This window comes from Coptis chinensis, chromosome 3 (genome assembly GCF_015680905.1).
Source record: "Coptis chinensis isolate HL-2020 chromosome 3, ASM1568090v1, whole genome shotgun sequence".
NCBI lineage: Eukaryota > Viridiplantae > Streptophyta > Magnoliopsida > Ranunculales > Ranunculaceae > Coptis > Coptis chinensis.
In genome coordinates, this window is record NC_141458.1 from 101243248 (window position 1) to 101261694 (window position 18447).

The 18447-nt window shown below is 37.0% G+C and overlaps 2 protein-coding genes, 1 long non-coding RNA gene and 1 pseudogene across 3 annotated transcripts; 2 read left to right on the forward strand and 2 right to left on the reverse strand.

The window, feature by feature from the left end:
* Positions 1-1753: 1753 nt before the first annotated feature.
* Positions 1754-4133, reverse strand: LOC147512201 (uncharacterized). The gene is made up of 2 exons (XM_086595163.1): positions 2710-4133; positions 1754-2504 (listed from the first exon to the last, which is right to left on the reverse strand). Exons 1-2 carry the CDS (start codon positions 3025-3027, stop codon positions 1902-1904), a joined length of 921 nt encoding a protein of 306 aa, XP_086451289.1. The 5' UTR covers positions 3028-4133; the 3' UTR covers positions 1754-1901.
* Positions 3885-4726, forward strand: LOC147512202 (uncharacterized). Its single transcript, XM_086598682.1, has 2 exons — positions 3885-4071; positions 4422-4726. Exons 1-2 carry the CDS (start codon positions 3885-3887, stop codon positions 4724-4726), a joined length of 492 nt encoding a protein of 163 aa, XP_086454808.1.
* Positions 4727-8918: 4192 nt separating this feature from the next.
* Positions 8919-10878, reverse strand: LOC147512203 (uncharacterized). Its single transcript, XR_015214780.1, has 2 exons — positions 9394-10878; positions 8919-9269 (listed from the first exon to the last, which is right to left on the reverse strand). It is a non-coding gene; the product is annotated as an uncharacterized LOC147512203 (long non-coding RNA).
* A 2405-nt stretch (positions 10879-13283) lies between these two features.
* Positions 13284-18156, forward strand: LOC147512204 (putative TPR repeat-containing protein At2g32450 pseudogene; annotated as a pseudogene).
* Positions 18157-18447: the final 291 nt, after the last annotated feature.

The window sequence follows — 18447 nt, forward strand, 5'->3', positions numbered from 1 at the left end:
AAAAAATTGCATATAACCAAAGGTTATGGGGAGGATCTAGTAGTAACAATTCGTCTTCAGGTTTTACCGAGTCGTCTTCTGGTACTTCTGCTGAAGATGACTACATGGAAAGAGTAAGAGATGAGCATAATGATATGATGAGGCGAAGGAGGAGGAGGAGGTTGCAATTATTATTATCTACTGTTGGGGCATTAATGACTCAAGCAGCCATTGAAATTGAAGATGTGGATACAGACAAACGCGGTGGATTTGTGAAGGGCAGAGAGTACACGTTTAGAGATGGTGGTGATTTCAGTAAACAAAAGGTAATGAGGGATTACTTCACAACACCTTGTAGGTGGCCTCCTCATAAGTTTAGACGAAGGTACAGGATGACAAGAGAGCTTTTTATGTATATGTTGCATACTGTTGCATCATTCGACGATTACTTTAAAGACAAGGTGGATGCATTGGGTCGGCAAGCAATTTCTGGGTTACATAAGGGACTAGCTGCAGTTGCACAATTAGCAACTGGTTGTTCTTCTGATTCAACGGATGAGTATTTACAAATTGGAGATTCCACAGCAAATGTATCTATAAAGCGTTGGTACAAGACAATAATCACAGTGTTTGAGGAAGAGTACTTGAGACGACCAACTGAGGCAGACACTGCTAGGATATTAGCTGAAAATGCAGCAAGGGGTTTTCCATGAATGCTTGGATCAATCAACTGTATGCACTGGGTGTGGAAGAATTGTCCAAGTGGATGGGCTGGAACACATGTAGGGTACAAGAAGGAACCAACTTTGATACTTGAAGCCGTTGCAGACAAACATTGTTGGATCTGGCATTGCTTCTTAAAACTTTACGTGTTCGCGATAATGACATTAACATGCTTCATCGTTCTCATGTTTTAAATCATTAGAGCAAGGTGAGGCTCCGCTGTTGCATTTAATGTGAATGGTAATGACTATGATATGGGATATTATCTTGCTGATGGTATTTACCCAAAATGGGGCACATTTGTTCAAGCCATTCGTTATCCAAGAAATAAGCATGAAAAGATCTTTACTCAACGTCAAGAAGCTGCAAGAAAGGATGTTGAAAGGACGTTGAAAGGACGTTTAGAGTTTTGCAGGCACGATGGCATATTGTTAAGGCTTCTGCGCATTGTCATAGTGTTGTTGTTCTTGGAGACATAATGAAGGCATGCATTATAATGCATAATATGATTGTTGAGAATGAACGTGAAAGTGGAGTTTGGAATTGGAAAGGTCGAGGAAAGAAACAATACCCGCTCTTTTCGGGGAAGATGATGGTTTTCATTTTGTCTATCAGATGATTGAAGCAAGAAATAAGATCAGAAATCAAGTTACACATACTAATCTTCAAAAGGACTTAGTTGAACATGTTTTTAATTGAACTAGCATTGAAGAAACAGCAGATCCGGTACCAATTTATGATCCAAATTGGTCGGATCCAGATGAGGGAGAAGGAGGCAAAAATTAAAATGGAAATGAAAGTGTATTTCCTATGTATTTCCTAACGTGAACTATTAAGTTCCAACGTATTTCCTATGTATTTCCTAATGTATTTCCTATGTAATTCCTAATGTATTTCCTATGTAATTCCTATAAGTTCTTATGTGTTTAATGAGTTGTGTTTTAATGAACTATATTACAATGTATTTTAATTTTATTGGTAATTGTATTTCTATGAAAATAATTATATTGGACAGAACATACATAGTGCATTAATTAAAAAAACAGTTAGATAAAAATACATAGTTCATTAATTAAAAATACAATGAAATTAAAATACATAGTGCATTAATTAAAAAGACAGTGAAATTAAAATACATAATGCATTAATTAAAATACATATTGCTTTAATTAAAATAAAATACTATATATTACATAAGCTTAGTTAGAGCTAGAACCACCTCTAGCCCTTGCCCATTCAGCACGTATTTCAGCTTGTTGTTGCTCGATTATAAAAGTGGTATCGGGATGGAGGACACTTGTATCGGTCGCTAAAATCTTAGCTTCATATTGCATCTTTTGAAGCCAATTTTTTTCCAATTGAACCTGATTTTTTTCTGCTTGAATCCAATTTTTTTCTTTTATTGCCATCACAGTTCTTTGACCATATACAAGTTCCCTTTCCCTAAGTTCTAAGCATTTTTGTGTTTCATTTGCATCCTGTGAAAATATATCCTCTAAACGTGTAAAGTAACCCTCCAACATACCAACTGATTTTTCTTGGTTCCTTTTGGAGTTGGCTTTCTTCGATCCAAGAGGACGCTCTATTTCTTGAGAACCCTCCAATTCAACTCCACCAACACTTGGTGAATTAGAAGTTGAATCTTCACTATCATTTTTGCGACCTTTTCCCTTTGTGGGGCGGCTTAACCTTGCCTCAAAAACGTTACTCCACTTTGGATTATCCTTGAGTATAACGTAACAATGATCAAGTGAAAAAGCCGATTTTTCTTGTAGTTGGTACGTCATCCTTGCCTCGGACAACTAAAAAATAAAATGGTGGTAATTAGACTAAAATAATCACTAAGAGTAAGATAATTAAACTAAAATAATAATTAGACTAAGATAATAATTAGACTAAGACTAAAATGGAAATAATAAATACACTAAGACAATTAGACTAAGACGAAAATAATTAGACTAAGACTAAGATAATCAATAAATTCCAAATTGACAACGTTATAATTACCCGGCTTTGTATTGTTGTACCACTTGCATGTCGAGCCTCCACCGCATTCACAATTGCAACAAACTTGTTCATCATTTTTGAAATATATTTCCACCTACCGCTAATTAAATCGGAAGACCTATCCGACCCACGTGCTTGATTGAACTCGTTTGTTACACGATTCCAAAATCCTTTTGCATTTTGGAAAGCACCAATAATGGAGTCTTCACTAATTTTTATCCAAGCAAGACATAGAGCTTGATCATCGGACATGCTAAAGTGAATTTTCACTTTTGCTTGAGTGCTACCACTTGCTTGAGATGCTTGAGTTGATGCCATTTGATATTTTGTTTTTTTTAAGAACTGATTTTAAAGAAGAAGAAATATGATATATGATTGTTGGAAGTGTGAGTTGAAATGAAACAAATATTGTATATATACCAAAGTTTTTTATTTTGACCGTTTTTTACCGTTCTGACTTTCTGACCGTTGGTAAACTAGCCGTTAGGACTCCGGACGGGATGTTGGATTCCGTCTGGTGAGTTTTGTAATCCAGACGGAATCCAACATCCCATCCGAAGTTAACAAGTCAGTCACTATCTCGGTGGAAGGTTTCACCTTGTTTTGAACTGGGGAAAATAGTCACCGGGTTTTTCACCCCTGCATTGCACAGCGTTTTTGGTCCCAACCCGGTGAAAAAAGTCACAAACCCCCCTTTTTTCCCTGCATTGCAAATGCTCTTAGAGCATCATCAAATCATTTCTAAATTTTGTTGTGACACCTCAGCGTTTTTTTTAATCAAAATTGTTAAAAACCCGTCAAGTACCAAAGCAAAATTTCTAAATTTGTTGTTTCGATTTTGCACAACAAAAGTTGTCCGATCCCGTCCAGACAATTTTTTTTTATAAACGGCAAAAGTTGTCCCGTCCATCATTTCTCTCTATTTCTGTGGCGCCAAACCATTTTCAAGCCCATCGTTTCCCTCCATTTTCTACGCTATATATCAGATCAATCACAAGTAAAACATCCATATATTTTTCATTTATTCATCTCCTCTCATCAGTCATAAACTTTCAATTATTTTGTCATGAGTTCTAGTAGTCATAATAGCAATTGGTGCGAGTGTTGGTGTGCATGAACGGTTGGTGGTTGATTATTTTGCTGATATACCAAATTATAAAGCATGTAAGTTTCATATGAGAAGACTACTTTTTAACCGTATATTGGAAGTTGTCACTAATTTTGATCCATATTTTAAGCCTTCTTGTGATGCTCTTGGTTTGCCTAGGGTTTCGGGTTTGGTGAAGATGACAACTGCAATACAGATACTTGTTTATGGCTGTCCAGCTGATTCAATAGATCACTGGATAAAACTTGCTGAGAGTACAACCCGATAATCACTTCATCATTTCTGCAATGCAGTTGTAAACTGTTTTGAAGAACAATACCTGAGAAGCCCAATGGAAGAAGATGTAATACGCTGCTGCTGCGAGGGAAGGTGAAGAAACGCGGTTGGCGGTATGTTGGGTAGTTTAATTTGTATGCATTGGGTATGAAAAAATTGTCCAACTGCGTGGCATGGAACTCATTTGGGCCATGCTAGAAAAACGATCGTGATTTTGGAAGCAGTTGTAGACCAGGAGCTATGGTTTTGGCACGTATACTTTGGAATGGCTGGATCGCGTAATGATATCTTAATGTGTTAGATAATTCTCATTTATTTGATAATTTAGTCAGAGGAACAGCTCCAGCTTGTGTTTATCAAGTTAATAACAATCCTTACAACATGGGCTACAACCTTGCTGATGGAATATATCGACCATGGGCTACACTGATTCAAACAATCTCATCTCCTGCTATTCCCATGGATATTAACTTTGCAAAAGCGCAAGAAGTAGCTCGTAAAGATGTGGAACGTGGTTTTGGTGTTTTACAGGCTAGATTTGCAATTGTTAGCATGCCAGCTTGTCAGTGGGGACAGAGGAGCTCTATCTCGTATAATGAAAATATGTATTATACTTCACAATATGATTGTTGAGAATGAACGTAATGTACAACTTCCAAAGTGGAAACCACCTTCAGATGAACGGTTGCAGCATGAAGTTGAGATGTAGAGTAATGACCATCTGTTTGTGCAAAACATGGTAGCCAGGACATTAAATATTCGTTGTGGAACTACTAATCAACAATTGAAGAATGATCTGGTTGAACATCATTGGGCACATTATGGTGCACACCACAACCAAAGGAACAACTAATAAGTTTGTTACCTATGTTTTTTAAGTGTGCTTTCTGTATTTTCTGTTAACTGTACTTTCATCAAGTTTGTTTTGTTTAAATAAGATTGTGATTTGTTGAATAAGATTTACACATACTTGAAATTAAAAACGTTACAACATACTTGAAATTAAAAACATTATAACTAAAAATCATCATCTTCATATTATTCATTTTCATCCCTCAGAAATGGATTGGGAGAGCGTGCTCACCTACCACGAGACTGCCTAACACTGTTTGTTTATCCAGAAAAAGAAAAATGCCCAAACTGTTGAGAAGGATGAGTATGAATGTATGGATTAGGAGGGGTTGGAATGTATGGAGTAGAAGAGGTTGGATAATGAGGAATAGAAGGAGCAGCAGGAATACCTTGTTCTTGTTCAACCCACTTACGATAGATAGCTGCTTGCTTAGCTTCCCAAAATGTCAGTTGAATACCGCTAAACTTGCTTAGATCAAGCATCATAATATCTTGTTCTTTTTGTGCTTCAAGCATCAATATTTCGTTTTCTTTTTCCTTTTTCATTGAGAGGAACATTTGTCGTTTTAGCTCTGTTTGTTCTTGCAGATATTTTGCAGTTGTAAGTTGATTGTCTCTGACCTCCTCCAGAGTTTGTACCATTTGGTGCGCAATTTCATCAGCATCTATTTTCTTAAACTTTCTTCCTTTTGGCCGTTTTTCTGATTCAGGCACTTCCCTCGATGGTTGACTTTCTTTATCTAACGAAATATTGGCTATTCCAATATTGTTCACGATGGATCCACCACTGATGCCACCACTAACATCACTACTAGAAGTGGTTCTCTGCTTTTTTGAACTACTATCACTTCTAGCTTTGATAGAAGTGATTCCATTTTGGAGTTAAAATTAAAATCCAATAACAATGCTCAAATTTAAATGGTTCATTTTGAACAATTGAAAAAATAGTACGAGCTCGTGACATTGTATCATCCGTATTAATACCACTAGCATTCATTCTCAATTGTTGATCATAATAACCTTGAAATAAACTTACCGCATGTTAGATTATGTGAAAACGCGCTTGAACCGATCCACCAGTTCGTAGTTGCCCTACATGACCAAACTGGCTCATACGCTTGCTAATTTCATCAGCAATTTTCTCAAAGAAAAAACATGTCTATTTTGGCCCGTTCCAACAACTGCATCTTCTGAAACAAAAATCCAACTATGACATAAAATTTCATCTTCTACGGCTGTGAATTTTTTTAAACGACCTTGAACATAGATATGTTGGCTATTTTCTTGGCTTTGGTTTTCACTATTTCTACCACCTCTATTTTCTCTATCTCTAGACCTTTGTAAAGACATTTTGTGAGTTTGGTGAAGAATAAAAGAAGAAAGAAGATGTGAATTGGTAAAAAAATTAGTTAAGCAATTATGCAATATATATAGGTCCAGTCCAACGGAACTAAATATAGCCATTAATTCCAATGGTACAAAATCGAGCCGTTTCAATTTTTTTATTAAAAAAAATGATGGACGACAAAACTTGTCCCGTGCAAGTCATTTCTATATTTCTGACTAATTTGGTTTCGGATTTGACAATTGTTAAAATAAAATCTGTATTTTGGCAGCGCGTTGGGAACGAAAATTGCCAAATTTTTTGTCAACTGTCACATTAGAAATCAATTTTAACAATGCGTTGATGATACTCTAAGGGGTGTTTTATAATAAGTGTTGAAATGTGGGATTGAATTATACCATTGAGATTAAATCTCATGAGGGAGATGACTAAGTCATGTTTACTAGTGAATTTAAAGTACAATATTTTCAGAAGCTTTGAGAGCTGATTCTGGGGATAATCCACATGAATTAATGAGGCGATCTGCTGTGAAATTAGGGTATGAAATAATGGGCTTTGTAGTAGGCAGGAATCTAATGAGTGATGGGTTCTGCAACAAATTCAATTTGGTAATAGTTCTTGAATCTCTAACATTTATTAAAACACTTATGCAAACAAAGAAATGAAATTTAAGGAACATTGATGTAGGAGTTGCGAAGCGTTAGCTCTCAAACAATCTAAAATAATCGATCTAGAATCGATAAAAGTCGATCTTTAACCAAGAGTCGATCCAATAGATTGAATAAACAAGAACCCACTCTCAAAACCCTACACTTAGCCTTATATAGGCGACCTAAAACATACCCAAAAATATAGACCAAAACAAGGGCCCGAAACTACTGAAGGAAATAAACTCGTCATAAGATAACTCAGAGGGCGTGCACCCCTTTATTCCCTATCATTCTCCCCGTCTTGGAGGACATTCGTCCTCGAATGTTACTAGTGCAAAGACAGAAGAGGTGCAAAGACAGAAGATGAACAACAAAACAGAAGTCGTCCTCGAACTTTGCCACGATATTGACTAACTTTCATAGTTTGACGAAAATAACTCGTGGTCACAACAACGCACACAAACAAATGTCCTCTGACAAGAAAGCAATGATTCTTCTCCATTACTAAATTTTCAAAGTTTTCGAGGAACGAATCTGCAAAACCTTTAAACAAACGCACAAAACCAACACAACCAAATCTTTCCTCCAAATTAGACAAACTCGGATCCACAAAACACAAAACAGACAACTCGTCATCGTCAGGATAAACATCATAAACTGGTGGTAAATCTCAGTCGATAAACTCCTTTTTATCACCAACTTGATAATACATTCTCTCGTCAACAGACTCCTCATCAAACACAGGGGTTAAATCCCAATCAACAATATGCAATTTTTCCTCAACTTCAAAATTAAAAATAGTTTTTTTTTTTTTTAACCACATCAACAAAGTTCAAAGTTTTAGAACTTTTTACCTTCAATGCGGCTTCCATTGCTGGTGTCTAACGCTCATAAGATTGGTCAAGCTGCCGAGTAAAGGCGGTGACCTGGCGGGATAGCAATGCTACTTGCCTAAAAAGTTCGGTCATGTGCTCTTTATCATACATATCCAGTCTATAGCTGATTCTGATACCAATTGATGTAGGAGTTGTGAAGCGTTAGTTCTCAAACAATCTAAAATAATCGATCTCTAACCGAGAATCGATAAAAGTCGAACTTTAATCAAGAGTCGATCAAATAAATTGAATAAACAAGAACCCCCTCTCAAAACCCTACACTTAGCTTTATATAGGCAACCTAAACCATACCCGAAAATATGGACCAAAACAAGGGCCCAAAACTACCGAAGGAAATAAACTCGTCATAAGATAACTCACAGGGAGTGCGCCCCTTTATTCCCTATCATTAATAATGTAGTATTAGCGTGATGCTGAGATATAAAATAGCTCACAAACAAAAACACAAAATAAAAAGCTCTCAACTCTCTAATCAATATTTTTAATAACCAAAAACTATTCTCTAATGAGGCGATTACAATTATTTATAGCCTAAGAAAACATAACTCATCAAGAAACCCTAGTTTCCTAAACCTAATAAATAACTTACTAAACTTAATTAAATCCTTATTTTCGTCTATATTATTTATTCTATTTTTATATTGCTATATTGACCCTGAAAACACACTCTGATTAATAGAACTTGTCAAGTAACATTTCTATAAACTAAAATCCTCATTTCCAAGCATCTAAAAGCTCCAATTATGTTATGCATTTACATCAAACATCTAGTAAATTTTCCATAAAAAAAAAAAAATAATAATAATAATAATAATTTACAGATTTGGGGAGATGATTTGTTGATTTGAAGAACAGAATAACTCAACAGTGATATTCATGCTCTTTTAACCATGTCAAAAGAGAAAAATAACCCCAACGCCAAAAGTCCCAAACCTTGGACATTCACAGATGACATACTTATATGCAACTGTTTAAACAGTTGCACAGTGCTATTCTTCCAACTAAACACCAGCAATTTAGACTCGGACCAAAGGATCATTTGACTAATTTAGGACGCCAGCTGAAAAGTGTGAGAAAAAGTATATAACATTGTAACATTTGCTGGAAAACTGCTTTCCACTCAGTTTAGCTTAAATGGAATGGAATGGAAACAATTTTTTAGGCTTACGCTGTCTACATTACTGAACCAAGGCATGTCTAGTCGTGCAATGTAGACTTGGATATAGAACTAGATTTCTATAAAGGATGTTCTTGGCTACAGCCTACATATTAAATTTCACCATGTATAATCAGAATATTAATAATTGTACTGATCTTCTTATCATCCCAGTATTGGCATACAGTGGTTCAATTAAGTCCACTAGAATTGCTTACGAAATCCACCCTAATCAATCTGACTGAAACCAAACCCCCAAGGCCCCATGGAAGGTAAACTGTTAAGGAATCAGAGGGTTGACAAGTTAGAAAAGGGCATCCATGGGCAAAGCTAAAGAATTACATTCTGATAGAAACATATCATTGAGGCACATGTTTATGGAACCAAACTGAAAAAAATACCTGCATTGATGTACCAATCTACAATTCCTCAATCTCGGATCCTTGTCTCGAAGAAGCCTTCGAACCTTGAGTACCCATCTCACTTCGGTATCCCTCCAAGAGTTTGGGTTCCTCGTTATGAAACTTGATCACATACTTTTTCAAGAACACCTCTTCCGCTACGCTTAATGCTCGGCCAATACAATTCCTACTTATCAGACCCTTTGAAAGAAGAATCAGAAGAACATAAGATCTAGGAATGAGTCTCTTTTCCAAGCTGAGAGTGATAGATAACGAGTTCCTGGAAAAATCATCTGGAGTCCAATGAAAGGTATTCATGAAAAAACCCAGTGCTGCATTGATCTTCTTCACTGACGCAGTCATAATGAAGGGTTGCTTCTTGAACACACAAAGAACCTCATCCTCTGACCAGCCAAAACTCTTATAAACCTCCAATTTTGTGTCCCATGTAGACTTCTTAGACCCAATAAGCACACGGAATCCAATAGTGAACATCTTACTTGAAGGACTAATACCCATTTTCCTGAGTTGTAACACGACTTCATTAAGCTTGTGGAGTTCAGAACATAGAGTTTGGGGATTTGCCACCATCAACATTGAGATATGTGATTTGGGAATACCATGATCTAGCAGGAGTGCAATGTTATGTGCCATTCTGCGTTGTACACCAGTGGACCACTTTAATCGATTAAGAATGACGGCAATGCCAACGTCAGTGGGAACAAAGCTTCTTAGGAAATTGATGATAGGGATGATTTGCTTCTCTAAGCTTGACTTCAAAATACTAGTGTCCTTAGAGATGAGTTTACCAAGATTGGGTCTTGAAATGCCAATGTTATTGAAATATTCAAGCTTTGGTTTCAAGGTTTTATCTGGAGAGGCTCGGAGAAGTCGAGGGAGGCTAGAGATGAGTTTTGAAATGTGGGCATCAGTGAAGCCATAGGATTTGAGAAGGGAGACAACTGAGTCGGGTCTAGTTGTTGTCGGTTTCTTGAGAGCAACCTTTTTAAAAGCTATGAGAGCTGATTCTGGGCTTAAACCACATAAGTTTATAAGGTAATCTACTGTGAAATTGATGCATTTGGAAGCTTTGAGAGCTGATTCTTGGGTTAAGCCACATGAGTTTCTAAGGTAATCCACGGTGACATTTGGTTTTGGACTGAGACTAGAGATGAATCTGGTGGGTGCTGGGTTTGGAAGAAGCAAATAATAACAATTCAACAACGGGGTCGTGGTACTGATTCTTGAATTTCGAACAGTTCTGACTCTAGTTATAAGATTTCGACAAACAAAATGATTAAACATTGTAGAGAAAACAATCTATTAATTGGAACTTACAGATTAGTCAGTTGGAAAGAGGGAGAACAGCGCCTGCCTCCTTTGTTCACCCAAAACCCTGATGGCAAGGGCCTTATAGCGATACTTCCGATATATTTTGACCGATATCTCCTGATATCTCTAGTAAGGTTTTTCTTTTTACCTCAATAGCTTTCGAACCGTCCTAGTCTTAGGAATATGGTGCCGTTGTATTAAATTATTCTAAAAAAATATTCGAACTATGCAAATCTATTTATAAGATATGAATATTATATTGGTCACTCATTAAAATTTCTTGCAATATGAAAATCACACTTCAGATAAATCTCTATTACTAGTATATCTATAATGATCGTGGCCTCTTAAATTCATCCGGCACTTTTTCAGACGCATAATATCCTTGATGAATAATAAAATCAGATGCCTAGCTATTTATTAATGATGACTACTTTGTCTTTTTATGTGTTTATAAATTTTCAGTACCGATATTGTCCTTAAATAAAACAATTGCTTAACACCTTCAAATAGGGCTAATCAGTCTTTTCTTGTGAGAGTATATTACAAAACCAAATCCACGCAATTCTCAATTTTACGCACTATAAATGCCATTTAATTAGCAATAATTGGATTATTTAATAAGAGGTTAAGAAAAGGAAAATTCTAATCAGAGAATAGGACCCGATTCTTTTCCCTTCTCTGTTTCTCATAAATTTTTTTTCAACTACTACTCTCATTCTATTGCAAACTATATTTTTGTCTTCCAAAGCGTGTGTTCCCATTCACTCAGAAAATGGCAGACGTCGAACCAATAACCAGAGTAGTAAGATTTTTTTTTTATAAACTCTTTATTTCGGAATATAAATTTAGTCCAAACAAACTAACCCATTCGGGTTCAGGCATTTGTGGAGATTCATACCATTATCCCAGTACCAAGAAATGTTTCGGAAGTTTGCAAAAAATGGATTTGTTTACAACTTATATATCAATGCTTTGCTATTTGATGATCAAGACGATGGTTAAAAGCGTTGTTAATTGGTTTGATATCCGACTCCACTTCTCGTGTTTGTATTAGTGGAAGGCATGTATGATGTATCGAATCATGGTGTAAATCTGTTTGATCTTTGCCCTTTATTATAATTTGCTTTTCTGCTTTTTTGTTCAAAGGCGTTATTCTTTCATTGCTTTTTGTTTATTCTAAGACTTAAGGCGGTGAATGAGTTTTATGAGTCCTTTATCTTGCCTCAAGTATCAAAGTTCTTGGACCCTTTGAATCCTCCATGGAAGCAATGGGTTGAAACATTGGATGGAAACACAAGCATTCGGATGAAGAGCTTGAAGAAGTCATCGGGACGGCTTGGAAAACATGGAAATTGTATGGGGGCTTTCAAACTTTCTCTCCAGGTAAGTCTTTGTAAGGATTGTTTCATGTATAGGGTAGTATGCTCAGGAAATTGAATGCTTGTAAAATCATACGGAATTTTTTGTTTGTAGCACCAAAAGAAGACATACGACATACTTGTGAAGCAGCTTGGTGAAGAGGATTCAAGGACGCGGGATTCTCAGAACTGGATCAAGACATTTAAGATGTGTGATCTTTAATTAGGTAAAAGGACATCTTAAAGTTACAAGTGTTACCTTTTAAGTGCTATATTGGAGTTTGTCAATTAACAGAAAGCTGTTTGTTTCCCCCCTCACTTGGTTGATTTACCTTATACAGGCAACTGCACAAAAGCAAAAATGCACGCAACCAATGTTGCTTGCTCAAAAGGCTTTTGATATATTGAAAGTACTTGCTGATTATTATTATCTTGATAAGACAGCTTCATATGAAAATTTTGAAAATATATGCGAGGTATTGAAGAAATGTATTTTGGATAGCAGGCCAATCCGGAGTTGATTCAAGCTTTCCAAGCTGCTGCAGCTAGAGGGTCTCGAAATGCTGGATTAACAGCCAACAAACTCTTTGGTACATCAATAATGGGGTGTCAATGAATGGGCTGCCAGTGCTACATCAAAGGTTAGGAAGAAAGAGGCAGCAAAGGGCCTTCCTGGATGCCCACATGGTGTTCCAGTTTAAGTAGTGCCTCCACTCGCACAAATTCTCAATATCATCAATTCTGGGGTAACCGCAGAATCTCCGAGCAATGCAGAATCAGAGGAACCTAAGAACAAGACAGCTGGTCCTTCGGATAAGCAAGGTGATGTTAAAGAATATGGAGTTGTCACAGGTCGAGAAGATAAGGCTCCTGCTGGATTGGGCACTGGTTTAGCTTAATTGGATTCAAAGAAGCAGAAAACAAAATCGAAGTCAGCCCTCTCATTGGTAGGAGACAAAGCACTATCTATGAAGAACTAATAGGGTCATGCCATCAATGAGTTTTAGTTTTTACATCTTAAAAGTTTAAAGTAGATTAATGGATTGTTTTTTTTTTTTTTTTTTTTTTTTTCTAATTACCTCCATACTGATTTATAGTGCAATTCTAATGTGAGCTTTCTTAGATTTTCTGCTATTAAATGAGTTAATAGGTCTGCTGATTTGCTTTTTATATTATGTTTAGTAGGCGTCATTTTTCATGAACATTAGAGATCGAGTTGATATTGACACACTCAACAGTCATCCTTTGGATAATAGGAGACCCCATGTATTTGTTGTAATTGTATTAAGAAGTGTGAATGCCAACTCTGTCTTAGCTTACTCATTAATTATGTCAAGACCATCAATATACTTATTACATAAATCTCTCTTTCCTATGCAAAATCACTTGACAGGAATGCGAAACATCTAATTCTGAGGAGAGTGGACCAGGGGTGTGTTACGCAGAGATATTGGATAAGCTTACCACAAGTAGAAGAGAACTTAAGCTGCGAAATTCAAGCTTTAATGAAGAGAGGCGCTTTCAGGTAGGAGTCTTTTATAGACTTTTTATGAGTGTGATATACTCAGTTGATCCCTCTGTCAATTTAATTTGTCAATGAATGCAATATTTCTTTGTGATTAGCCTAATGCGAAAAGGCATGTTTGATGTGTGTGGGCGTGCTTCCCTACAGCAGGTTTACCCAGAGGAAGAAGAGTCTACTGGAGAAAGGTTTTCTTCTCCACTTTCTTTTTGATTGTTATGTATATTATTTGTCGTATCTCAGTGTGTGCTGCTTAAAGGGTTTTTGCTTACGCTCTAAATTTGGTTTAAAATTCCATTCTTGGAACTTCAGACTTTTTTAAAACTTTTTGATCCGCAAGTCAAGCTTGCTCGCAATTCATTTCTAATTCTATAGAGATTTGAGGGGTGAGGTTCAGCATTTGTCTATAGAACATCTTATTGCACATTAGCTGAATTTGACGAACCTGATCTAGATTCAAATTTAACTGTTAAAGCTTTATTGTGCAACATCACTTCAAGGATTCCTGTGGCGTGGTTTAGTCTGTCAATTATCAAAAAACTTAGTAAGTATAGATAGTCTATGGGGATCTTGAGCAAAAAAAGTTATTATTTGGGTATAATTAGTCATGTGAAGGACTAGATTTAGACATGGAAGAGCCTACTTCACTTGAAATAGATGGTGACAACTGAAAGAGCTATTCACTTATTTATAGGCAGGACAAAAGAGGTACTAACATCTGCGACATCTATCAATTAAGAGAACAAGAAGAGAAGGGATAGTTGTTGATTCCTCTTATATGAAACTCTTCTTACTAATCACTCAGGCCTCTGGTATCTGTTGCTGTTTTGAATGTTTTCATGGTGGCTACTCTGAAACTGTTGGAAACAAATTTCAAATCTTAGGTTCTTCCATGTCGGGTGATATTGTATGTTGAATGACATCTTAAAAAACACTCCACCTTTCTATGATTTCTTCACACTGTACAATTCAAAGATAGATACTCTTTAGTCTTTTACCGCTCTGAAGTTCAGTTTTGGGTCACAGATCATTTGGTTTATCCACATAATTGGTTTGGAAAAAGTTTACTTTGCAAGAGAAACTTTGCTCAGCTTCACTTTCTTGGAAATGATCTATAAAGAGAAAATATTATGTTAAGGATACGACTACTCATGATCTCTGAAATCAAGAGGAGTCAGCATATCACTTGGTGATAAAATGTGACTTTAACCCTCAATCTTCATTTTGTGGTTATATAGAGTTTTGTTCATTAGTTTCTACTGCATAATGCCATGGTACGTACACACTCCCATAAAAAAAATTTGTGTGCTTTCTCTCAAAATTTGCTGCTTCCAAAAACCCCAATTTGAAAATTAATAAAAAATGGCGAAGAAGAAGACTTGGTGTTTTACGGAACCCCAATTGAGCGTGAAGAAGATATAACAAGTTGAAAGAAGAAAGCAGTTGCTGAAGCTGCTGGTCAATTACGTGCCGTTGTACCCTGGCAACAAGAGGTATTTTTTTTTTCTCTTCAAATTCCGATTTAATTGTATGAACAGTTCTTTGTGATGTGTTTTTTTAATAAATTTGACTGAAGATTGGAACTCTGTTCAGCAAGGATGAAGTCATATTGATCACTGTTGAAACGGATGAACTCTGTTCAAGACCTTTGTTCTACTGTTGAATTCGGCAAGTTAATGTCCTGAAGTCCCTTGCTCCAATCATTTTACATTAAAGAGGTTGAAAGTGAGTGGGGATGATTTCGATACATTTTCTGAACCAGGTTGGTTTTCGAATTTAGACCATCTACTGAATTTTCAGATATAGGCGTTGTTTGTGAGGAATCTAGAAAGGATTGTAGTGGTTTGGTGAAAAAGTTGGTGGTTTTGAGAGGGAGAGCAGAAGACGCAAAGTCGGAAGATGACATGTTTGATGGGCATATGGCAATTGGCAAGGTTTTGTATGAGCTCCATTTGTTTATAGATGCTTTAATGAGTTTCAAGAGGTCTTGCGAGCTTCAACTAGAGAACTATAGACCGCATTTTCGTGCTGGGAATTGTTTGTATATTCTTGGGAAATGGGGAGAAGGAAAGGAGGAATTTCTGTTGGCATTAGAAGCAGCGCAAAGCGGTGGTAATCACTCATCTTACCTTCCTCCTCAAATTCATGTTTATCTCAGAATTTCTCTAGAAGGGGGAGGTATGGCTTTAAGTGCTTGTGGGCATTATAGAGGGGATGTAGCTTTTTGACCAACTCATTTCAGGGCTATGAAGCTTTTAGGTCGTGCGGTTTCTGGAGTAGGGGAGTATAACGCACCTGAAAAGGCTTTGGCAAAGGCTATTTTCTTGAAGTCAGCTTATGCCGATGCACGCTTTTAATCTAGGGTCGACTTCGCATGCAATCGAACAAGATGAGAGAGCCATTCAGGAGCTTCAGAAGGCAATTGATTTGAAGTCTGAGCTTATTGACACATTGTACAGTTTGGGTGGACTTTATATGAATATGGGGAGGTTTCAAAAAGCTTCCGAGATGTATACCAGGGTCCTAGCTATTTTGCCAAATCATTGGCGGGCACAGGGTAACAAAGCTGTAGCTTTGTTAGGGGCTAATGAGGTGAGGGAAGCGGAAAAAACCTTGAAAGAGGCTTTTAAGATGACTAACAGGGTTGAGTTGCATGATGCAATTGCTCATATGAAGCAAATGCAGAAGAAGCCTGCCAAGGGGAAGGATTTTGCTGTTGTGGAGCCATCAAATTTTAAGCGGGGGTATGAAGAGACTACAAGTAGGGAAGACTTGGCCAATGCCCTTTAGATCAGAGGCTCACCAGATTGGGTTTCTGCTATGTAGATTTCTTGATGAAGGAAATAAGCGAAATGAAGGTTCCAGTTTCCTACGCTCGCACCGTTGGCCTTGAGAAATATGTCCGGGAGTCTGCACTGGAGGCAATCCTCCACAATCTACTTCATTTTTTGAAGCCTGAAACGTTCCAAGGGGCTGTAAAAGCTATTAACAAGAGAGTTCTATCTGTATTGAATATTTGGGAATCAAGTAAGGTGGACTTCGGCATGTTATGTGCTCTTCTTGCTCCCATTTGTAGTGGTCCCCCAGAGCAGCGCAAGCGGACAGTTTCAGATGCTCTCCTGTGGCGATATGTTGGTGAAGGTAGTTCAATGGTTAAGAAAGTAGATGCCATGAGATATATCGAATTGCTTAGAGCAATTTACCTTCCTTCTCAATCGACCAATAGAACGTCGGAATTTTATGGAGAAGTTGATGTTTCAACAGTTTCTTTTTCCAAGTTCCTGTAGATGTTTGATAATCCGGATTGTGGATTTGGGATCATGGACACCCTGGTGAATCTTGATAATGGAGACACAATCCGTTATCGCTAACTTTTTTCTTGCTCGTCAGGTGCCACTACCTTATTATTGGGTCCTGCTTCAAGGAAACAAAATCTCACTTCAATCTATGTAGTAAATTCTACAGTGAAGGGAAGGTGCCGTCTGCCATCAAGTCGGTTGAGTGTAGCTTCAAAGAGTATGGGAATGAGGCTGAAGCAATTAAAATAAGTGCACTATCTTAAATTTGCATTCTAGAAGTAGCAGTCAGGGAGTTTCGTAAATACCCTGTGTATTAACCTACCAATTTATTCAACTGTGCAGTGTGCATTATAAATTTTTGTTTTGTTTGATCGTCATTTGTGCCCTTCTGTAAGAGGTATATCCTTGGAATAATATGTTATGTAGTCCCATCTTTTTATTGATAGCTCCAATATAGCTTCATCATTAGCAGTTCTGTTTGAAAATCAATGTAATATTCTGTGTGTCATGCTATTCGGTTATTAAATAGATTTGCTTGAGCTTATGTTAAACTTTTTAGACTTAGAGCATTTGCTCCTGAAAGATTCTCCTCTGCAAGATGCCTAGATCCTTCCGGGCAGCCTAGATCCTTGACACTAAATTCATGACATTGAAACACTAAATTCTAGCACTGGTAGTCCTTATTTGGTCATCATGAACTAAGCCTTATTTGCAGCCACTTAATTATAATGACTTTTGATCTTATTCGATCAGTAGCTCATTTAACAGCGCTTAGACTGCTCCTGGTTTACATTTACATGATTAAAGGTTCAAGAACCAAGAAAATTGCCTCGCTACAAATCATTCCTTGTGTATGACATTCTGTTAAAGTTTACTCGCTCGCATTCTATCTAATGGAAGGAACATTCCAGGACGTCCAAGTTCTTCATGCCTTTGCTAATCTTGTGTAATCATGTGTACATGTAGTACACTTTACTGGTTCGCTGATGTGGAGTCTGCCTTGATGCCTTCGCAAGGGTACCCTTGTTTGAGTCGTGTTCAAACTAGAGATGAAATTGTACCAGTTCAGTGTACTGGACCTCAGCTGGTTTCTCTAGCACCAACAAAAGATGCGTCTATTGGAAGAGGTTTCCCTTCTGCTATTAAAACTCACATGGAGAGCCAACATAACGGGGGATAACTTATTGAAAACAATAACACATTTATGAACTCTCAGTCTGAAGTCCCCCCATCGGTGGGATAGAGTAAGCACACCGCAACTGGAGAGTGGGGCCTCTGTGCTACAAAACAAACCACAGGTATGAACATTTATTCAGATACTCATCTGTAAATCTCATTCATACTTGAATCTGTACATACCTTGCTTTATGCCTTTCTATAATTGTTTTTTATTTACTATACTTCATCTAAATCAATTAGCATGTTGTTAATCAAGAGTTCCCGAAGTTTCATATATTGTCACAACACGTGAGTAGAATCAGGTTTCCCGTTTAATTAGGTGGTCTAATAATTGTGAGTTCAAGACACACGTACGTACACA